At 47.1% G+C, this 23,144-nt stretch overlaps 1 protein-coding gene across 1 annotated transcript; it reads left to right on the top strand.

Annotated features, from left to right (window-relative positions):
* The first annotated feature begins 47 nt into the window (after positions 1-47).
* Slc39a6 (solute carrier family 39 member 6) lies at positions 48-22,702 on the top strand. The gene is made up of 10 exons (XM_005065327.4): positions 48-509; positions 2,099-2,917; positions 4,498-4,681; positions 5,704-5,873; positions 7,432-7,650; positions 11,864-11,969; positions 15,201-15,578; positions 18,314-18,394; positions 20,233-20,423; positions 21,555-22,702. The coding sequence occupies exons 2-10, from the start codon at positions 2,108-2,110 to the stop codon at positions 21,705-21,707; spliced, it is 2,292 nt and encodes a 763-aa protein (XP_005065384.1). The 5' UTR covers positions 48-509; positions 2,099-2,107; the 3' UTR covers positions 21,708-22,702.
* Positions 22,703-23,144: the final 442 nt, after the last annotated feature.

Below are 23,144 nucleotides of genomic sequence, written 5' to 3'. Positions count from 1 at the left end.
AGCCTCTGCTGGCCACGCGCATCTCCCCCGGCCGCTTCCCCGTGCGCCCGCCAGGCCCGACCGCTGCACGCCGGGCGCTCTCGAGGGAGCTCGCGGTCATCACGGGCGGCTCCCTCCCGACCACCGAGCCGGCTGGGCCGCGGTCCTGGCGGTGGAGCCGAAGGGCGCGAGGGAAGGACCCGCGCCCGCCCTCCATCGCGGCGAGCCCGTGGCGTCTGAGAACACGCGGAAAAGCGGATCGGTCTTTGCAGACCGGGCTCCGGAGCTGCACTGCGCCTGCGCCGCGGTCCTAGCCGCGGGAGGCGGCGGCGGTAATTACCGATTGTCCTGCTTGGAGGAGGCGCGGCCACCTGGGGCCGAGGGGCGGCCGGGCTCATGGTTCCGCCGCTGCTCCGCGCCCTGTAAAGGCTTCTCGGAAGCCGGAGCCGGGCTGGTTCTCAGCACCCCCTCGAACCACCCTCGGGGAAGCAGCGCGCGGGACCCGGCGCGGCGGCGGGACGCCGAGAGAGGTGAGTTCCGCACGACTGCGGCGGGGCGGCAGAAAGGAGCCCCGCAGGCCCGGATCCTCGGAGAGGGGACACTGCAGCCTAGCAGGGATGGCTTGGGGAAGGGATGCTGCGAGGGCCCCGCCTCGAGCCCCACTCGCCCTGGATAGCTGCGGCTGTCCCTCCCAACTTGGGGTCCCCATGTGGCCTTGGGGACCCAAAACTAGGGACTTTCTGCGATGGTTTAACTTTTCACCCGCGTTCAAAGAAGCTGCTAACGCGTTTCCTTACGGGAGCCCTCAAAAGCAAGCTTTTGTTTCTTCCACGCTCGCAGACTTGGCCTATAAGGAGAGCTGGGGACCCGTCTCTGGCCCTCAGCATCTTCCTCTGGCTCCAGGCCAGATCTGCCCCACCCATCTGATGACTCGCCTCTCCCCCCTGGGAATGATTCCTGAGCCTTTTTTTTTGCCTATCACGTGAAGCCTCAAAACGGGCGGCCCCAAGATTGTTTGCAGGAGTCTGGTCCTAACTGGTTGTGTGTGCCCCCATTTACCTGAGTGCCTAGTATGATAATCAGCACTTGGGCAACAGGGGAGTTTAACAAGCACTTCCACTGTGTGGTCCTTGCAAATAGATATTACCGGCTTTTCAGGTGAAGTCATGAACGTGAGAACTTGCCAAGAAACAGCCTGGAAAATGGTAGTCTGTTGCCCAGTGCTCCTATATAGTTCAAAAGCCCTCGGCGTCTTTTGCTAGAGACATGGGTTTAGCCTCCATCTAAAGATCTGACTGTACTATACTGCCTCAGTGAATTCTGCTTTTCAAGCTCCCCTTGGAAAGGAGTGAGGAGGAGGACTCTTCAGGCATAGGCCTTGAGTCCAAACGCTGTGAGATAAATCGTTCTCTAGCTAATGTGTAGCAACTGAAGAACAATGGAGTGCATTTTCATGAAGTTTCCTTTGCTCAGAGAGCTATTATGCAGTCATTCAGACAACTTGGGAAATCTCGATGACACCGATGTGACATCGGGTCTGATTCATTGCCGGAGTCGGGGTGCAGAGATCTCCGTGTGTGTGTGTGTGTGTGTGTGTGTGTGTGTGTGTGTGTGTGTGCGCGCTCCAGTAAGTTTGAAGATGTATAGAAAATAGTGTGATTCACACAAAAGACTTGGTAGAATCGTGTAGAGTGGGAATAAAGGACATGGGTGTGTGTCCAGGGAAAATGAGACTGTTTTTAAACTTCAAAGTGTCAGTTTCCACTGTTTCTGCCTCTTCTGACTGTCTTCCTAAAGGTTTGGTTTCGAGCTGTAGTGTTCAGCTCAGTGAGAAGCTGACAGAAGGTCTGAGCACATGAATCTTTCCCTCCTGCTGTTGCTCTTGCAGGTCTAATTACTGTCTCTTTGCACGTGACTGTCCTGCGTTTCCTTCAGGTGTTTTAGCATGCAGGAGGAGCCCCCATGCTCCTAGTCTCCATACCTCAGAAGTGCCTCAGACTATCCCAGTCAGAACAATTAGTGCTTTGTTGACGGTGTAATTCGTAATCAGTGTTCAGCATGATGTTTCTTAAATTGATTTAGAAGTATGGTAAAGAATTTTCCCCCTTATCTTTTCTAGGAAGGTACAATGGCCAGGAATTTATCTGTAATCATGATCCTGACCTTTGCCGTTTGGGTCATGAATCCCCTTCATCAACTACAACCAACAGCTGCTTTCTCTCAGACCACTGAGAAAATTAATTCGAACTGGGACTCTGGCATCAATGTGGACTTGGCGGTCACCATGCAGCGACATCATCTGCAACAGCTTTTCTACCGCTATGGAGAGAATGATTCCTTGTCAGTTGAAGGGTTCAGAAAATTGCTTCAGAACATAGGCATAGATAAGCTTAAAAGAGTCCACATACACCATGACCACCACTCTGACCATGACCACCACTCTGACCATGACCATGACCACCACTCTGACCATGACCATGACCATCACTCTGACCATGACCATGACCATCACTCTGACCATGAGCGCCATTCTCGCCGCAGTCATGCTACTGGTGGTAAAAACAACCGAAAGGCCTTTTGCCCAGATCATGATTCTGATAGTTCAGGTAAAACTCCTAGAACCAGCCAAGGGAAAGGCTCTCGCCCACCAGAGCGTGTGAATGGAAGAAGGAACGTCAAGGAGAGTGTGAGCACCAGTGAAGTGACCTCGACTGTGTACAACGCTGTCTCTGAAGGAACTCACTTTCTAGAGACAGTAGAGACTCTGAAACATGGGAAACGCCCCAAAGATGTAAACCCTTCTACCCCACCCAGCATCACAGAGAAGAGCCGTGTGGGCCGACTGAGCCGGCTAGCTAGTAGGAAAAGCAATGAGTCTGTGAGTGAGCCTAGAAAGAGCTTTATGTATTCCCGGAACACAAATGACAATATTCAGGAGGTAAGATAAATGCTGTGCAGTATTTAATGTGCTTGTTTTTCCTTCCAGGGATGAGTGAAATAAAAATGAAACAGCTTTTTTCCTTCTCAGTGAGGCTCTGGCCATAATGTGCAGACTGTTGTAAGCATCTTTGAGAACTAGCTGTCCAGAATGTTCCGTCTGCTGGGCTTTTCTTTCTTTTTTTTTTTTTTTTTTTTTTTTTTTTTTTTGGTTTTTCGAGACAGGGTTTTTCTGTGGCTTTGGAGCCTGTCCTGGAACTCGCTTGGTAGTCCAGGCTGGTCTCGAACTCACAGAGATCCGCCTGCCTCTGCCTCCCGAGTGCTGGGATTAAAGGCGTGCGCCACCAACGCCCGGCTCTGCTGGGCTTTTCTGACACAGAGTTTGTTATAACTATAGGAAGATGCCAAGGTTGATTGAGTTTAAGGATGAATAGATGAATAGTAATAATATATAGGCAAGATGGGACCTGAAGAATCTGGTTAAGGTGCTGAAAACACAAGAACACCTATATGTCTCTCCTTGACACAAGGATCCAACAGTGGCTTGTGGAGTAATTGAAGTTAAAACAGGTTGGACTGAGAATGTTGAGTAGTGAAATTCCCAGATCGTGGGCTTTTCTAGAATAAACTTGCCAGCACTACATAATTTACTTTGGCTAATGAATATCAGGCAAAAAAAAAAAAAGCAAATAAACAAACGAACAAAAAAACCAAGCATTTGTTGTTAGTCTTTAATGACTTTCATTCAAGGCTGTGTGTGACTGTGAAGTCTTTAGTAATCATAGGAATGAATGATCTTAGCCACAGCAACAATGGTAACAAAGTTGTTCTAAATATTGTTGGTGAAGAATTGTGAGTCTAAAATATCTTTGTAGAGGATGAGAAACAGATACTGTAACCAGATGAGGGGTTTTTTGTTTTGTTTTGTTTTTTTGAAGGGCAGGCATTAAATTGCATAGAGGAGTTTCTCTTCAAACTAAGCTTGTCATCAATTAAACTGTTGAAGGCTTCTGCCTGCCGAAACAGGTTTGTTTTATTAACCAGCGTTGCCCTCTGCAAGAGTCATCTGTATAATTTAAAAATCGCTCATTGCAGAGAATCGTCTTGCCAGGCACGTAGACAGAACTGAGCTGTGTTTTTGCAAGGAGTGTCACAGCGGGAGGAGCAACATGTCTTGGGCTTGTTTGGGCTGAGACAGAGAGCATTAGTCCCAAAACCTATTTCTCAATCTCTAATGAACCCCATTTCTAAATTAAAGCTCGTTTCCTTAATAGCTTTATACAATGATTTAACAGGCTTGTGAATCTCCAGTTATCCCCAAGATCCTTCCAAGGGAGGTTTTCTCCCTTCGTGACTTGTGATGTGGTCAGAGGAGAATGACATACCATCATTGTGACATAGTATCTTCTTCAGGCTACTAGAGGCAAATTCCAAAGTGCTGAAAGCAGAGCAGATTTTAACTGGCATTAATTTTATCAACAGAGTAGCTTTGGTAGAGCTTAAGGGTGATGAGTCAGACTACATTTTGGAGTCTCCTAGTGGGAATTTCTTCTGTGATTTTGACTGCCTTGTTTCCTTCAGTGCTTCAATGCAACAAAGCTGCTGACATCCCATGGCATGAACATCCAGGTTCTGTTGAATGCAACGGAGTTTAACTATCTCTGCCCAGCCATCATCAATCAAATTGATGCTCGGTCTTGTCTGATACATACAGCAAGTGAAAAGAAGGCAGAAATCCCTCAAAAGACCTATTCTTTACAAATAGGTAAATCTACCTTTGTTACGTAAGGACAGTTTTTAGTAGATATACTTATGCTGTACTTCTCTTTATATTTGAGTCTTTTCCATTGTAGCTCTAGATACAACATCTTAATTGTTCTGTGCCCTGAGTGTTCTGAATATAAACTTTAAAAGTGCTTTTGCCTCCTTTAAAAAGGCGTGGGGGTGGAGATGGCTCAGTGGTTTTGAACAGCACTGACTGCTCTTGCCTAGGACACGTTTCAATCCCTTTCACCCCCCTGGTGGCTCACATCCATCTGTAACTCCAGTTCTTCAAACCTCCAAGGGCTCCCGAATGCATGTGGTACACAGACGTATACTCTAGTATACACAAATTCATAAAAACAAACCAAAGATGTTTTAAGCATATAAAGCCTTGTATGCTAGCTGTAATCCCAGCATTGATAAAGGGGGACTGTGAGTTCAAAGCTACCATGGTCTATATAGACAAGTGACTATCTTAAAATAAGGAAGGGAAGGGGGACGGGGAGGAAGAATCCCAAAGTGAGGAGGAAATAAATGTTTTGTTTACTGAGGAAATTAGTTCCTAGTTTGCCTCCCTCTCCTGTTTCGTAACTTAGCTCCTCTAGGAATGAAAGCCCCACTTGAATCCCAAGAAAGGGAGAGTTCTTCCTTGTAACTGTTTCTGGTCCTTTAATCCCCGTTTAAAGATTTTTCCACTAAAGCCAAGTATGGTAGCACACACCTTTAATCTGAGCACTCTGGAGGCAGAGGCAGGCGGATCTCTATGAGTGAGTTCCAGGCCCGCCAGGACCGAATAGTGAGATACTGTCTCAAAAAAATTCCCTCTCCCCACCCCCACCAGGTTTACCTTCCTTATCTTGAAATCTCTTGGTGTATGAGGTTCCTCATCTGGGCCTGCAGCAGGATTATAGTGAGGGTTCCCTGAATTCAGCTGCTTTGTGCTTACCCGCTGTTTAATGCCCTGGTCGGAAACCTCTCTGTTACTAATTACTTGATTTCCCTCTGCTCTGATTGGTTTGCCAGCCTGGCTTGGTGGCTTCATAGCCATTTCCATCATCAGTTTCCTGTCTCTGCTGGGGGTCATCTTGGTGCCGCTCATGAACCGGGTGTTTTTCAAGTTCCTGCTGAGCTTCCTCGTGGCGCTGGCTGTGGGCACTCTGAGTGGAGACGCTCTGTTACATCTTCTCCCACACGTAAGTTCTGTGCTGCGTCCATCCCCTGCTGTGTTTTATCTTACACACTGACAGCGCAAGCCTTGAGTTTGCAAGTTAATTTTAAAGTCTATTTGATAACTTATACAAGGTTTTAATACATGATGGTGGGACTTTTGCTTATTTTGTTGTTTTGTTTTTGTCTGTTAGAGACTACCAAGTCATACTAAGTTTTTTGAACTCACTAATTAAAGCAGAGAAATTCTGCTCAGATCTGAAGACGGTGACAGCTGCCAGGGTGAGCTGCTTGCTTCCTGCTGTTGCTGCAGACTGAAAGTGTGTGCTTGGGCTCAGAGGTTAAGAGCACTGACTGCTCTTCCAGAGGTCCTGAGTTCAATTCCCAGCAGCCACATGGTGGCTCACAACCATCTACAATTCAATCTGGTGCCCTCTTCTGGCGTGTAGACAGAACACTGTATATGTAATAAATAAATACATCTTAAAAAAAAAGTGGTGCTTGTTCGAATGGCCACAAAACTTAGAGGTTTCCTTCAGAGTGGAATTATGACCAGAATGAATTTTTCTTTTTTCTTATTTTTCCATTTTTCCCCCCTTTGGTTTTTTGCAGACAGGGTTTATTTGAGTGTATCCCCTGAGTGTACTGGCCTTGAACTCATAGAGATCCACCTGCCTCTGCCTCCTGAGAGCTGGGATTAAAGGCCAGCACTGCCACGTCACCGGGCATGAATTTTTCACTATACAGATCTCATAAAGTGAATTTACCTTTTATTAAATATCTGGGATAAGTCACAAGCAGGAAATATTTGGAGGTCACTTTTTTCATTTTTCTGAGAGGGTTGAGGATGTGACCTAATGTTGGACGCTCGCCTGAAATAAAGCCCCGCCTTCAACACACAGCACTGGAACAAGAACCCTTAATGTAGAGATTTTCAGGTTGGTGGAAAGGAGAAGTTAACTCCTTCCTAGAACACTGGCAATCTCATGCTGGATTCAATGAAAACTATTCTAGTGACTGTCTCTCTGACTACCAAATGACAGGAGTTTAGGCGTACTAACTGCAGGAAGTGGCCTGTGCATAGCGGTGACCCCACGACCTTGCTTAGGACACTGCTGCTCTGTGTACCCAGCTGGTTTCCTAGCAGAAGTAGCTCAGCTCGTGGCTGCTGCTCTCTGCTACAGGCCGCAGATGCAGCACCCAGCTGCTCAGACACTGCAGGGCCCATCCCTCTGCACTGACTAGGCTTCTCCCAGGGCTGTCCTGATGAGCCTGGTGTGAGTCTGTAAGTGGTACAGTACATACTGTGCGTGCAGATGAAGTCTATGCTGTTGTGGCCATGGTAGCACATCAGACGTTGAGAATACTCAGCTTATGATGGTCAGCAGACAGACCCACCCGGTTCAGTGTACAGCGAGTAGCATTCACGAAGCGCTAGGTAATTGGCTGCCCACCACCACCCTCTTTATTTTTCCAGTGTCTCCTCAACTGTGAAGCGTCCCACTGATTGCTTAATTCTGAGAACGACTTCCTATTTTCTGACCTGTGAGATGGTGACTAAGAACTGTGTTTTTTCACTTTTAGTCTCATGCGAGTCACCAGCACAGTCATAGCCACGAAGAACCAGCAATGGAAATGAAAAGAGGCCCATTGTTCAGTCACCTGTCAGCTCAGAACACGGAAGAAAGCACCTACTTTGATTCCACGTGGAAAGGCCTGACAGCTCTCGGGGGCTTGTACTTCATGTTTCTTGTGGAACATGTGCTCACGTTGATCAAGCAATTCAAAGACAAGAAGAAGAAGGTAAGGCTTCAGTTACTGAGGACCTCCTACGCCTCAGGCACTCGGGCTGTCCTGAGGCCCAGAGTCTGTAATCCTTGTGTGAGAGGCTTTCAATGCTGTTAAGGTGCTTTTAGCCCCAGAGGTATTCATGTATAAATTCTGCATCTTGATAACCCTGGAGAGGGCAGGTGGAGCCCCTGTCTGCTGTGCACATGTGTTACAATAGAGGCCAGAGGTTAACGTCGGTGTCTTCTTCAATCACTGTCCACCTTATTGCTTGAGACAAGACTCTGCCAAGCCTGGAGCTTGCCAACTTGGCAAGGAAACCCTGGGGATCCTCGTGTCTCTCTCTAATCCCAGCACTGGGATACCAGGCACATATCATCACGTGTGGTTTTGGGTTCTGGATATCTAAACCTGGGTCCTCATGGTTGCACAACAGTAAGTATACCAACCGAGCTGTCTTCTAGCCCAATCCTGAGTTTCCAGTCTTTATTCCTTGTGTTTCTTGGACAGTAAGACAAAGGCTAAAGGTCTGTGTACATCTGTAACTGAACCCAAGGCAGAGGCCTGGTGTTAGAGACCACGGTGTTATGACTATATGTGTATGTTGGTTTTAAATTAACTGCTCTATAGCTGTGGTTCTCTTGTGTTTGAAAGAGCCATGACTTACAAGTATATTTTTTGCAAATTGGGCCATAAAATATTCTGAAGCCAAGTAGAGGCTCTTTATTTCTGATAATAATACTTTGAACATAAGGTGGTCTGCCTCTAATCTAATGTCAGAAGTCTGGCAGAAGAACTCTTAAAATGATGAGTACAAGCATGGCCAGCCTCAGTTACACAGTGAGTTTGAAACCAGGTAGACTAGTGAGGTGAGACCTGTCGACCTGTCTCGATTTTGTTGTTGTTGTTGTTGTTGTTTTTGTTTTGCTTTTCAAGACATGGTTTCTCTTTATAGCTTTGTTGACCAGGCTGTCCTCCAACTCACAGAGTTCAGACTCCCTCTACCTCCCGAGTGCTGGGATTAAAGGCGTGCGCCACCACCGCCTGCCTGGCCTCTCAATGTTTCTTTTTTGTTTGTTTTTTGTTTTTTAAATAAAAACCAGACAAGTGCTCATCAACTGATTCAACACTTTATTTATTTATTTATTTTGAGGGTGGGTAGTAGTGAGTCTGATGTCCTTTTATTTATACCTATGCTGTAGTTCATCGGCAATTTCCCACGTGGGTTTCTCTAAAATTGAGCAAGAGGTTACATACTTGTCGAGCTAGTCTGAACATAGATGTTAGATTTTGAAAGTATTACATTTTAAACCATGGACACCTTACATAAATTAGCATTTTTTTTTGTCAGAACCTGCCTTTGAATCTTAATGCATTCAGGCTCTGTATTCACAGAAGTAACTATTCTCACTGTCATTTTGGAGTTTGAGCAACATGTAATTAAGGTGTGCAATTACACAACCAGCAGAGCTGGCATGGAAAAGTCTGCAAACGAAGCTTAACTGGCCCTGACCGGGCCTCAGGCTCACTGTGGGAACAGAAGCGCTCTCGCCTCCATCCTACGAGAGTTTACCCTAAGGACTTTACACTCAAAACTTCCGTATGGTAGGCTGGGCAGGGTGACACACATCTGTAATCCCATGCCAGGAGTTGGAGAAGGGAGCATCCTGAGTATAATGCCAGCCTGGACTACATAAATGAATTTCATGACAGTCTGGACTATGTAGTGAGACACTTGTTTCAAAAAAAACAGATTTTCAGGTGGCAGTGGCATGCTCGGGAGGCAGAGGCAGGCGGATCTCTGTGAGTTTGAGGCCAGCCTGGTCTACAGAGTGAGTTCCAGGATAACCAGGGCTGTTACACGAGAAACCCTATCTCAAAAAATAAAAACCAAAAAAACAGATTTTTAAAAGAATCATGTATTACAGATATGAACCCTCTGTTTGGTGGGCCCAAGTTTTGAGGGAAGACTTAAATAAAAGTAACTTCCTCCTGAGCTAGACATGGAGTCACATGCCCCTAATCCCAGCACCTGGAAAGGTGGGGGAGGAGGATTAAGATCTCAGGGTCATCCTCATCTACATATCAAATAGGAGGCCAGCCTGGGCTATGTGAGACCTTGTCTCAAAAGACAACGCAAATGAAAGAATAGCTTCTCCATTCTTTCCATTTCTCTGAATTTTTAAAAGGTTTTGTTTATTTTATATGTATGAATATTTCACCTGCATGTATGTATTTGTACCATACATATGTTTCTCGGTACCTGTGGAAATCAGAAGAGGCATCAGATTCCCTGGGGCTGGATTTACAGGTGGTTGTGAGCCCCATGTGGGTGTTGGGAATTGAACCCAGGTCCTCTGCAAGGGTAACAAATGATTTTAAGCACCGAGCCAACTCTCCAGCTCAGCCACTTCATTTTAATGTCCAAATTCATGATCCATATTTCCTTTGGTATACTTAGACTGTTTGAAAGTAATCTTTATACCCTTTGGAATCATCCTTTGGAATATGATCATGGAGCTAGAGAGTTCATTAATAGTGTATACCTTCTTAGGGAGGACCCAAGTTTGTTTTCCAGCATCCATGTAGGGCAGCTTCCAGCCACCAGTAACTCCTGCTCTAGGGAATCTGGTGCCCTCTTTTGGCCTCTGTGGGTACCTGCACTCATGTGCACATACCCATCCGCAGACACACCCATACACATAATTAGAGATAGTAAAAGTAAAAATATTTTACAATTTGTTCTCTTTTCACCTAGGGGATACTTGGGATTTGGGCTTGTGAGGTTTTGGTTAATTTTTACTGTTTCTTTTTATTATTTAATTTTTTTTTAAGACAGGATTTCTCTGTGTAGCCCCTGGCTGTCTTATTTCCTCTGTAGACCAGACTGGCCTTGAACTCAGAAATCTCCCTGGTGGAGTTTTTTGGGTCATTTATGTAAACTATCATATCATCTGCAAATAGTGACAGTTTGACCTTTTCCTCTCCAATTTGTATTCTCTTGTTCTCCTTTTGTTGTTGTATTGCTCTAGCTAGAACTTCAAGTACAGCCGGGCGGTGGTGGCGCATGCCTTTAATCCCAGCACTCGGGAGGCAGAGGCAGGTAGATCTCTGTGAGTTCGAGGCCAGGCTGGACCGACAACCTCCAAAACAATACAGAGAAACCCTGTCTCATAAAAACCCCCCAAAAAATAATAATAATAATAGTGTCTTCCACACAAATAAGTAATGCACAGACTTGGTTGTTCAGGGAGACCTCTGCAGTATAAATGTTGCTCAGACTAGAAATGCGGCCCAGTGGTAGCTTCATTGCTCTTGCAGAAGACTGAGTTTGGGTCTCAGAACCCATCAGGAAGCTCACAGTCACCTCTAGCTCAGGTGCCCTCGCCTGGCTTCTCTTCATCCATGCACACAGAGAAATGAAAACTAATCTTTTTTAATGTTAGTGCTGTTTTACTAAGGAAAAGTACTTTAGTCTCAGGGCTGGAGAGATGGCTCAGAGGTTAAGAGCCCTGGCTGCTCTTCCAGAGGTCCTGAGTTCAATTCCCAGCAACCACATGGTGGCTCACAACCATCTGTAATGAGATCTGGTGGCCTCTTCTGGCATGCAGGCATACATGACGTGGTGTATACATGATAAATAAAATCTTTTTTAAAAAAGTACTTTAGTCTCCATAACAAAAAAGTATGAAAACGTAGGTTTCAGTGTCTAAGAAGTGGCCCAGAGATTTGCAAGCCTGAAGGAAATGGCTGAAGGTCCTAAATGCATAGCACAGGTGAAGTTTGTCAGTTTTGATGTCGGAATGAATTAAAGTCCACATTCTGCATCATTGTACCCTAAGATGTGCATTTCTAACCCTGACCACATGAGCCCATGCTGCAGCAGTAGCTGGTGTAGGTCACACAGGAGATTACCTGGTATTTCTCTAGATTTGGGTATTCTTTGCCTTTTTGATACCAATTACAGCCAACAGACCATACTAGGTGCTAAAGCAGCCTAGGCCCAGTCCTTGGATGACTTGCTTCTTCTGGGTGTGTCAGCTCTGTTGCCTTCTCCGACTTTTGCTTGCCTGTCTTTGGTTGGGTGTGCTGCTAGGGGCTGGATCCAAGGTCTCCGCTGTGGTAGGCAAGTGCTCTCTCTAGCACTGAGCTACAGCCCCTGCCGGATTGAAAGCCGTCACATAAGCAAATCAGCCATCTCCAAATGTTGTTCTTCTGCCTGTTTCAGAGTCAGAAGAAACCTGAAAATGATGAGGATGCGGATATTAAGAAACAACTGTCCAAATACGAGTCTCAGCTCTCCACAACTGAGGAGAAGGTGGATGCCGGCGAGCGTAAGTCTTCCGGAACCGAGGGTTGGAAGAGATGGGGCTGTGACCTGTTTGCTAGTTTGTTTCCTAAAGTATCATGATTTTTAAAATTTTTCTCAAGAATGCTCAGATGAGAATCTGCACTGCAGGCCAGGAGCTGAGAGGCAGGATTCAGATGTCTAGGCTTCATGTAGCAGACTATTCAGCAGGCGTGGGATCCACAGGCTTGGGTGGCTGGTGCCCAGGAAACGAGCATCGTACAGTAGAGAGGGCACTGTAAACTTACTGTGGGGGGGGCACATGCAGAGAGACCCCAGCTGTGGCCCAGGCTGAGTGCTCTTCAGGTCTCTAGGCACATAGTCTCCTGAGGACAGCTCGGTTGACGTGAGACTAACAGAAATCCTGTTTATTTGCCACGAGCTACAGAAGTGAGTTCGTGGGAGCAGGTGTTAGCTGTAGCCATATGTGGGTCAGTGTGTTGAAGGCCTTCCTCCACGCCTCTCAGTGAGTCATAGGAACTGCCCCAGAGTAATCACTGCTGGAGGGTTCATGTGTGGATGTCTGTCTTATGAATTCTTTCCCTGGGGAAATAGAAACAAATGCCTGCTCTCCCCACCCACCCAAGACTGCGCCAGTGACAAACCCTAGTTTCACCAGAGCCTAACTTGGGGAATTAATGAACTTACTTGGCTTATAGGAACATGGGTGGCCCCAAAGCATCCATACCAGCCACAAGTCTCACCCAGTATGGATGGCAGTTCCCCATAGCTGTGCAGATGGAGTCTCCCTTCAGTTAACTTTCCGCCCTCCATACGCTTACCCCTTCCAGACATCATTAGACTATATGCAATTAGGGCAGAGTGACAAACAACTGGCTGGAATCTCAGGCAAGGGGCTTCCTGCTGTGAGGGACCATCAGTAGTTCAGCTCAGTCTCGGGGATCTTGGTTTCAAGCCTCAGTGTCCCCCAGCTGTGCCTCCAGGAACTTGCTGTGAGTACAGTGACACATTCTGGCACCCTCTCGCTTTCTTCCAAGGCGAGAACTGAGCTGGAGTGATGAGGTCATTCGAGACCATGGTGAGTGCTTCCTCACATCACGATGGGTTCCTGGGAAGTCTTAATGGGTCCTGAGTCTTTGGGAAGGGACGTACCCTGTTACAGACACACAAGTGACCATCCTCTTAGTCAATGACAGAGACTTATGTGTCTTTGCTTTCATTAGAGTCACGGCTCCAAGTGTAGTTTAGGAATTCTCACAGATGTATACTTGTACCACAGAGTCAACTAACTTCTCGAAGGCAGATGTTTTCTAATGTTCCCTGTATCCCTCTGCCAGAACAGCTGGAACAGCGGGCCTGGGGTCACATGCCTATAATCCCAACATTTAGGAACTTGAGACAGGAGAATTAGCAAAGTGAGGCCAGCCTGGGCTACACAGCAGAACTCAGGAAGCAAATCTCTGACTTTGAGGCCAACCTGGCCAACTAGAGAGTTCTAGGACAGCCAGGGTTACACACAGAGAAACCATGTCTCTGAAAACAAAACAAAAAGCAGGCTTTTGGCAAGCCTATAATCCCAGCACTTGAGAGGTGATGACAGGCATCAGGAGTTCATGGTCATCCTCGGATGCGTAACAACTCAGGATAGCCTACGCTATGTGGAGCCTTGTCTCAAAAAACTAAAGGAAAAAATAAGCTCTGAATCTGGCTGTTGGTGGAACTGGGCCCCTCTCTTCCCAAGCCTGGGCCATGCCCTCTGTGAATCCTAGACAGCTAGGAAGGGGATTGATTATCCCTTCCTCCGAGAGCTGTGGCTACCCAATGACTAGTGGTCTGCAGAGTCTTTGTTGTAGTGGAAATGTTAAAATCATATAGGAGCTGCAAGAGGGAGTTTAAAAATGAGTTCACCAGGGGCTGGAGCAATGGCTCAGCAGTTCAGAGCACCAGCTGCTTTTCCAGAGGACCTGGGTTCAACTCCCAGTACCAACATGTCTGTAACTCCAATTCCAGGGGACCCGAAACCTATAGCAAAACACTAATGCATGTTTAAAAAAAAAGAAACTGGAATGGAAAGATGTGTTCACTGCACACATCCCTTTCTCTCTGTGTTAAAGTCACTGTTACAGCTCACAAGGCAGCCACCTAGGCACTGCAGATAATTCTGCATTTCGTGTCCTAACTGTCTCAATGCAATCCCCTCATCTCTCATTTTGCAGTTTATGACAATTACAAGTCCTGACACTGGCCCAGAAGGAGAACAGAGCAGAGCGTATCCGAAGTCAGGCTGTGGACAGTTTGATAGAGATTTTATTTTTATTTTTATTTTCAGTTTGATTTGTAAAAGTACCATACATCACTGTTAGTAGTAATCATAATAGTTTTAGAGATGCGTAATTGGACAGAAAAGTCAGAGAAAGTGAATAAATGGGAAGAAAACCCACTAGCTCTTTACCATTTTGAGAACAATCATATTCTAACCAGTTTTAGATCAACTTGGACTTACAATCTTGAAAATGCCTCTGTAATTAAAAGTAAGTCATTAAGCTGGGCGGTGGTGCTGCCTGCCTGCCTCTAATCCCAGCACTCAGAGGCAGAGACGGGCTGGTATCTGCGAGTTCGAGGCCACCCTGGTCTACAGAGTGGGTTCCAGGACTCTGTCACACAGAGAAACCCTGTCTGGAAAAGCAGGCAAGCAAACAAAAGGTCATTAACAAGCTAAGGGAAAAAAGAGAAGGGCACTAGGAGGAAAATGGGCCGGTGAGATGGATGGCTTAGCTGACGGGTGCTGGATGTCACACCTGAATATCCCAGTTCAGTCCTCGGTCCCTGACCTACTTGGTGGAAGGAGAGACAACTCCAGACAGCTGTCTTCTGATCTCCACATACAAGCCATGGCCGTGTGCCAACTCCCGTGCATGCTAAAAGAAATAAATGTAATTAAAAATTGAGCCCTTTTATTTTACGAGACAGGGTCTCTTACTGTGTTGCTTGGGCTAATCTTGAACCTCTTAAGCTCAAGTAACCCCCCCTCAGCCTCATTAGTGCTGAAGCTATCTACTTGAAACCCTTCTGAACATGTGATGTTTTTCCCTTTGAAGAAGGCCTTAGAGCCTGTTGGCATTCCTCATCAATGGTGCTCTGCTGCTCTATCTGCAGGGAGAGCTGAGAGCCACCAGGCCCTGAGATGGTCAGTCATCAGTGGGACATCGGCAAAGCCTTTCTGTTTGGTCCCAGTGTTCTTTGTGTTTGTCCCTAGGGCCTGAAAGCTATCTACAAGCGGACTCTCAGGAGCCCTCCCCATTTGACTCCCAGCAGCCAACAGTGTTGGAAGAGGAAGAGGTCATGATAGCCCATTCACACCCACAAGAAGTCTACAACGAATACGTGCCCAGGGGCTGCAAGAACAAGTGCCACTCACACTTCCACGACACCCTGGGCCAGTCAGATGACCTCATCCACCACCATCACGACTACCATCATATCCTGCACCACCACCACCACCAGAACCACCACCCCCACAGCCACAGCCAGCGCTACTCTCGAGAGGAGCTAAAGGATGCTGGCATTGCGACATTGGCCTGGATGGTGATCATGGGAGATGGACTGCACAACTTCAGTGACGGCCTTGCCATTGGTACGCTGCTGCTTAGCTGGTCCTTGCCATTGGTACACTGCTGCGTAGCTGGTCCTTGCGATTGGTGTGCTGCTATGTAGCTGGTCCTTGCGATTGGTGTGCTGCTATGTAGCTGGTCCTTGCTGGTTGGTGTGCTGCTATGTAGCTGGTCCTTGCGATTGGTGTGCTGCTATGTAGCTGGTCCTTGCTGGTTGGTGTGCTGCTATGTAGCTGGTCCTTGCTGCTTGGTCTGCTGCTGCATAGCTGGTCCTTGTGATTGGTGTGCTGCTGAATAGCTGGTCCTTGATGGTTGGCCTGGAATAGCACATTAAATGCTTATTCAAATTTAACAAAAAAAAAAAAAACTAGGCTAGTTTTGATGAGGACTTTGACTTCTAAAATTATCAAATATTTTTTGTTTACTTTGACAATGAAGTTCTTATTAAATTAAATCTAGGATCTGTGCCTCACCTGTTGCCTGAATTGTACTTTGCAATAGTTGTTCTTAGGCTGGGGCTCTACCTCAGTGGGGAAGCAGTTACCTAGTGCGCATGAGCCCTGGGTTCCAGTTACCTAGTGTACATGAGCCCTGGGTTCCAGTTACCTAGTGTGCATGAGCCCTGGGTTCCAGTTACCTAGTGTGAGCCCTGGGTTCCAGTTACATAGTGCGCATGAGCCCTGGGTTCCAGTTACCTAGTGTGAGCCCTGGGTTCCAGTTACCTAGTGTGAGCCCTGGGTTCCAGTTACATAGTGTGAGCCCTGGGTTCCAGTTACCTAGTGTGAGCCCTGGGTTCCAGTTACATAGTGCGCATGAGTCCTGGGTTCCAGTTACATAGTGTGAGCCCTGGGTTCCAGTTACCTAGTGTGAGCCCTGGGTTCCAGTTACATAGTGTGAGCCCTGGGTTCCAGTTACATAGTGTGCATGAGCCCTGGGTTTCAGTTACCTAGTGTGCATGAGCCCTGGGTTCCAGTTACATAGTGTGAGCCCTGGGTTCCAGTTACATAGTGTGAGCCCTGGGTTCCAGTTACCTAGTGTGAGCCCTGGGTTCCAGTTACATAGTGTGAGCCCTGGGTTCCAGTTACATAGTGTGCATGAGCCCTGGGTTTCAGTTACCTAGTGTGCATGAGCCCTGGGTTCCAGTTACATAGTGTGAGCCCTGGGTTCCAGTTACATAGTGTGAGCCCTGGGTTCCAGTTACCTAGTGTGAGCCCTGGGTTCCAGTTACATAGTGTGCATGAGCCCTGGGTTCCAGTTACCTAGTGTGAGCCCTGGGTTCCAGTTACCTAGTGTGCATGAGCGCTGGGTTCCAGTCACCTAGTGTGAGCCCTGGGTTCCAGTTACATAGTGTGAGCCCTGGGTTCCAGTTACCTGGTGTGAGCCCTGGGTTCCAGTTACCTAGTGTGCATGAGCCCTGGGTTCCAGTCACCTAGTGTGAGCCCTGGGTTCCAGTCACCTAGTGTGAGCCCTGGGTTCCAGTTACCTAGTGTGAGCCCTGGGTTCCAGTTACATAGTGCGCATGAGCCCTGGGTTCCAGTTACCTAGTGCGCATGAGCTCTGGGTTCCAGTTACATAGTGTGAGCCCTGGGTTCCAGTTACCTAGTGTGAGCCCTGGGTTCCAGTTACCTAGTGTGAGCCCTGGGTTCCAGTTACCTAGTGTGAGCCCCGGGTTCCAGTTACATAGTGCGCATGAGCCCTGGGTTCCAGTCCTTGCATCACAAACAAATCATAGTCCTTATCCATGAGGTCTTCAGATCATGGTTCAAACATGAATGAGATGTGTGTGAGGCATCTAGTGTATATCCATACCCCTCTGAGGTTGCATCTTTTCTTGAAGGAGTTTACATGGATCTGGTAACCCCAGCTACTCATCTCTAACCAAAGAAAAAAGCAAAGTTAAATCCTTGTACCGTTGAGAGGTCCAGGCACAAAATGTGAAAACACTAGGAATTGGAGGAGGGAGGGCTGCATTTCAGCCAGGCCAGGCCTTGGCACGCTGGGGGTCTGCTCCCCCCCCCCTCCGTCTGCTTAGGCTGACACGGGAGGAATGTCCCAGTGCACAGCTGCTAGGCGATTGGTCAGCAGAAGGAATTAGCTTTTTAGGTGGGAGGGGCTCTGAATTGAGTCTCCTTGTGGAATGGTAAAAGGATGCATGTACACAGTCTGGTGACATCATGAATTCCTCTGAGGCCAGTGAACCCCTTGTGCACTTCTGAGTGCAGAGGGCTTTCCTCTAATCTAGTTCATATCTCAGATCAGCGTTTTATATGATAGCAGTCCCTTCTCCAGCTCATAGATATTGGCTCACTGCTAGACAGTTGAGCCTTTTCTTCCCCATCGCGTATGCCTGCGCTTCCCGGGGAAATTTAGGCCCAGAGAGATGTGCTCTATAAAGAAGATAGATGTTGAGGCCTGTGAGGTGTTCGGGAGGTGAAGCGCTTGCCACCAAACTGCCCACATGAGGAAAGGGAGCCCCAGCTCCCGCAAGCGGTCCTCAGACCGCACAAGTAAAATAAATACGCGTCTTCCTCTGTGGCTCTGGCTGGAGGTCCCTATGGAGACCAGGCTGCCTCTTCCTCCAGGTACCACAATTAAAAATATGTGCTGTGCCGCCATGCCTAGCTTTTTAGTAAGAATATAGAGGTTGGACTGGGGAGATGGTGTTTATCCACAGTAATGTCCTTGTCTTTCCGTCATCTCTGTGTACTGACGAGGTTTCAGAGCTCCCCGCCAACCTGTCTTGGCTTCACTTACACAGGTGCTGCTTTCACCGAGGGCCTGTCCAGTGGGCTGAGCACCTCTGTTGCCGTGTTCTGTCACGAGCTGCCTCATGAGCTAGGTAAGTGTGTGGACTGTTTTTGCTGCGGGAATGGGCTGTGCCGCTTGCTCTCAGGGCTAAGGAGCACTCTAACGGGCATCTTCATAGCCCGAGGCCTTCCCACTGTCTACTCATCTAACCGCCCTTCTTACTCATTGGATACAAATTGTTTGCAGCCAGAATTCTGACCCTACAAGGACATGATGTCTGTGTGGGCTTGTCCAGCGTACGTACCTGGGCCCCTGCTGTGTCCGACCTTTACCAAGTCTCTTCCTGTGCTGGCACACTGGGGACATGAGTGATTGTGGTCCTACTATGGAGTATGCATGACTGTCGTCCCAGCACGTGGGAGGTAAAGGCAGGAAGATCGGGAGTTCAAGGTCATCCTCAGCCACATAGTTTAAGGCCAGCCTGGGCTACATGAGACCCTGTCTCCCACCACCACCACCACCACCACTACCCCCAAAAGAGAACTACAGCATATACGGGAATGCTTCTTTTTTTTTTTTTTTTTTTTTTTTTGGTTTTTTTTTGGTTTTTCGAGACAGGGTTTCTCTATGGCTTTAGAGGCTGTCCTGGAACTCACTTGGTAGTCCAGGCTGGTCTCGAACTCACAGAGATCCGCCTGCCTCTGCCTCCTAAGTGCTGGGATTAAAGGCGTGCGCCACCAACGCCCGGCTACGGGAATGCTTCTTAAATTAAGTCAGGAATTTAGGAAAGAGCTTGGGTGGTAGAGCACTTGCCTAGAATACATGACACCCTAGATGGCGCTAGTCCCCAGTGCCACCTACAAAAACGGACTCTGGATTGATGACTCAGTGGGTAAGAGCACTTGCTGTGCAAGCATGAGGACCCGAGTTTGGATCCCAGCACTCGGGTATGTTCCTGTGACAGAGTGCTTTGGAGGATGGAGGCAGGAGGCTCATTGGGGCTTGCGGACAGCCAGCCTCGCTCAAGTGAGGTTCAGTAAGAGACTGCCTCAAAGGAGTAAGGTGGGAAGTCATCAAGGCAGGAAGCTGACCCTGGCATCTGGCCCTGAGTGCCGTCCTACACAGATGCATGCCCGAGTGCGCATGCACATACACACTCGCACACACGCACGCACAGACACACATACATGTAATGTCTTAGGGCTGAAGGAAAGGAGTCAGTGAGTTGCACTTCTGTTTATTCTACAGTTTGAGAACTTCCTCCATTGGATTCCAGTTCATGGCCTGGTGTTTCCTGGGCACGTGTTCATTCACAAACGCTCTGACACTTTTCACTTGTTCCTTGCCATGTATGCAGCCATTCAGAAGGCCTCCCATCTATCCACCCGGCGCATGCTTAAGAACTCTCTTTTGTTCCCCGTTCTCAGTCCTTCCTGCCCGGGGGAGTGTCACCGTTTTCATCTCCACGACTCAGTCGCTCTTGTTAGGTATTGCCTTTATCAGTTACTGAGCATGTGGGTTCTACACCTCCCCTCTACTGACAATTGTGTTGTTGTTGTTTGTTTTCGTGTTTTTGAGATTGGGTCTCATGTGGCCCAGGCTAGCCTCACTCTCCCTGGGTAGCTCAGGATAACTGAATTCCTGCTGCTCCTGCCTGCACCTCCAGTGTCAGTCCCCTTAAAGACAGCAAAGAATACAACAGACATCACCGACACTGAAGAAGCCTTCAGAGATGTTGGATAAAATAGTTGTTAAGTTTGTAGAGCTGCTGGGGTGACTGCACTCAGTAATAATGCTCTGATATTTTCTTTCTTTTTATTCCCCTGGGGAAAAATCGAACTTTTTTACTCTGAGAAGTCTCTTAAGTGTGTGCTAAGATTATCTTCAATGGCTTTCTCCTCGTGTTCTTGTTTGTCTGTTTTTCTTCAGGTGACTTTGCTGTTTTGCTAAAGGCTGGTATGACTGTCAAGCAGGCTGTTCTCTATAACGCCCTGTCAGCTATGCTCGCGTATCTCGGAATGGCAACAGGGATATTCATTGGGCATTATGCCGAAAATGTTTCTATGTGGATATTTGCACTTACCGCCGGCTTGTTCATGTATGTCGCTCTGGTTGACATGGTAAGTTTCCAGAGTCGGGGCATTGACTAAGTAAAGCAGGAAGTGTTCAGTAAAAAGTTATTGCAGGGTCTGGAGAGAGAGCTCAGCTGCTAAGAACACAAACTACTTTTCCAGAGGACTAGGGTTTGTTCCCAGCACCCATGTCCTACAAGTAAGCTCTATGTAGCTCCAGCTCCTGGGGATCTGACCCCCTCTTCTGGCTTCTGCAGGCAGTCTACAAGCACAAACTCACATATGCATAAATAAAACCTTTTTTTAAAATTCATTCCAAAAATGGTGTTAGGTTCCAGTGATGAAAGGATCCTCTGGATCCCAAAAGATGAGTTTGGAGTGTAAGTTCCCGCTGAGTTCATTGTTTTCATTGAGTTAGGAGTGTAAGTTCCTATTGAGTTCATTGTTTTCATTGTTGGTTACTTACACACCTTTCTCCTACCCAAGGTTTTCCAGGAAACGCATGAAAACTCATCTCCTTATTTTACCTTTTCAGAATAGAATTGGGCCCTAAATTGTCCATAAACTCCAAGTAAATCCAGCCCAAGCCAATGTTGTCAACAGGCTATGCTTAAAAGTCCCTTATTGACAAAGTAAAATTATTTTGTTACCAAATCCACCTAGGAAGAAATCTTGCTAAACTTGTATTTTGAGTAGGATGAGAGTTCCCCTCTTGGCCTTAGAAGCGAACCTTACACTGGTCAGTGACGGCACATGCCTTTAATCCCAGCATTTGGGAGGCAGAGGTGGGTGGATTTCTGAGTTCCAGGTCAGCCTAGTATACAGAGCGAGTTCCAGGACAGCCAAGGCTACACAGAGAAACCCTGTCATGGGGAAAAACAAACAAAAATCCTAGAGGTGAACTTGACTATGCAGACGGTACCTGAAACAGGGAAGTCGCCATCACTTTTCATTCAGCAGTGGAGTGAATGTTTACCTGCTCAGAACGCCTCAATCGTCATTGTCATAGTCAGCTGCTAGGCCATGCTCAGGTATGCCCTACCAGAGTCAGTGTGCAAGTAATAGTTAGTTCTTTGGAACTGACCCATGCTATCCAGCCCCAATCAACACTGCCCTACAGATTCTTCTAGAACCCGTCTGTCCGTCTGAAAGCTGAACTGTTGCTTTTGCCTCACTCAGGTGCCTGAGATGCTGCACAATGATGCTAGTGATCACGGATGCAGCCGTTGGGGATACTTCTTCCTGCAGAATGCTGGGATACTTCTGGGTTTCGGGATTATGTTACTCATTTCCATATTTGAACATAAAATTGTGTTTCGTATAAATTTCTAGTTAGGTTCTAAACCGTCGTAGCTGGAGGCACTGCTCTTTGTAGTTGCAATAGATGAAAGGAATGCGTTCATATGCTGTGATACACAGCATGTAAAACTAGTGGATTCTGTGATTGTATCAAATTTTGCCATTTGTTGTGCTTATAAAGTCAGTTACGTTGGGAAACCTAAAGGTACGTTTTAATATTTAAGTTATTCTGTTTTGGAAATGTAAATTCTCTGTGGGATCCACCAGTATTACCAGTTTATTGTATGTTTTGGCATGACACGTTCTGTGTATTTTAGAGAAAGTGTCTTTAATATTCTTTTGTACACTTTGATATTGGTTCCCTATGGGAGTTAGGCCCCTGCAGACCTGCTGGTGGTGAGGAAGGATGGACAGAGTCACAGACGCCAACAATTGGACTGAGTGTAACAAGAAATAGGAGAGGAGAAGACCTGAAGGGCTGGGGAGGTGTCCGTTGTTGAGAGAATTCACAGAACCTGTTAGAACATATTTAGTGCACGGTAGATTTGTGACCGTCTGTCAGATTGTTAATGTTCCTGTAAAAACAGTGAGCACTTTGATACTCTTAACTGTTTGTGTATTTGTTTGTATAATGGAGAAGACTAAATGTATTATCCAGGCAATGTGTCAGTTGACAGAAACTAGGATTTTAAATCTGTGCGTGGAGATAGGCCAGATGAATTAACTAGTGTGTGTCACCAGAAGACCTGGTTTTCACCAAGGGATGTTACACTCAAGGTTACATTACGTGATTGGGTGTTCTGGTTGTCTAGGTCCCCAAATGGCAGGTATTAAAACCTTGATCTACGTGAGGACGTTAAGACCCATTCTGAGTATATTTTGTTCCTGGATTCAGAAAGCTCTCTTTCAGTGCTTTAAAATGTCATTGTGAGCAACCATTCCTTTATGTGTGGCACTGTAGATACATCAGGGCTGTCTGTAGCACTGTAGATGTTTCTTAAGAAAATAAAGTTCCAACTCAGTGTCCAGCTCGTGTCCCTTCATCTCACCATCTTATTGTCAAGCCTGCGGTTGAGGAGTGCTGAGTCTGTCCACGCTGTCTGCAGAACTTGTTCATCTTGCAAAGCGAAAACTAAACCCATCAAAAACGTCCAGCCTTGCCGGGCGGTGGTGGTGCACACCTTTAATCCCAGCACTTGGGAGGCAGAGGCAGGTGATCTCTGAATTCAAGGCCAGCCTGGTCTACAGGTCGAGTTCCAGGACAGCTTCCAAAGCAATACAGAGAAACCCTGTCGCAAAAGAAAACAAACAACAACAACAACAACAAAAAACTTCCAGCCATTAATCTCAGCACTTGGGAGGCAGAGGCAGGTGGATCTCTATGAATACAAGGCTAGCCAGGATCCATAGTAAGACCCTGTCTCAACACAAAACTCCCTTTTTCCTCCTACCCGCCCGTTCTTCATTTCT

Source organism: Mesocricetus auratus, unplaced genomic scaffold (assembly GCF_017639785.1).
Source record: "Mesocricetus auratus isolate SY011 unplaced genomic scaffold, BCM_Maur_2.0 Super-Scaffold_100015, whole genome shotgun sequence".
In the NCBI taxonomy this organism is placed as follows: domain Eukaryota; kingdom Metazoa; phylum Chordata; class Mammalia; order Rodentia; family Cricetidae; genus Mesocricetus; species Mesocricetus auratus.
This window is presented reverse-complemented; position numbering and strand designations above follow the sequence as displayed.

What these genes read in the sequence shown, in the direction of transcription:
- Slc39a6 (XM_005065327.4), top strand. Translation starts at nt 2,108, where the DNA reads ATGGCCAGGAATTTATCTGTAATCATGATCCTGACCTTTGCCGTTTGG. An exon ending in CAAATGACAATATTCAGGAG is followed by an intron (nt 2,918 to 4,497) that starts GTAAGATAAATG and finishes TGTTTCCTTCAG; the next exon opens with TGCTTCAATGCAACAAAGCT. An exon ending in CGAGCTGCCTCATGAGCTAG is followed by an intron (nt 18,395 to 20,232) that starts GTAAGTGTGTGG and finishes GTTTTTCTTCAG; the next exon opens with GTGACTTTGCTGTTTTGCTA.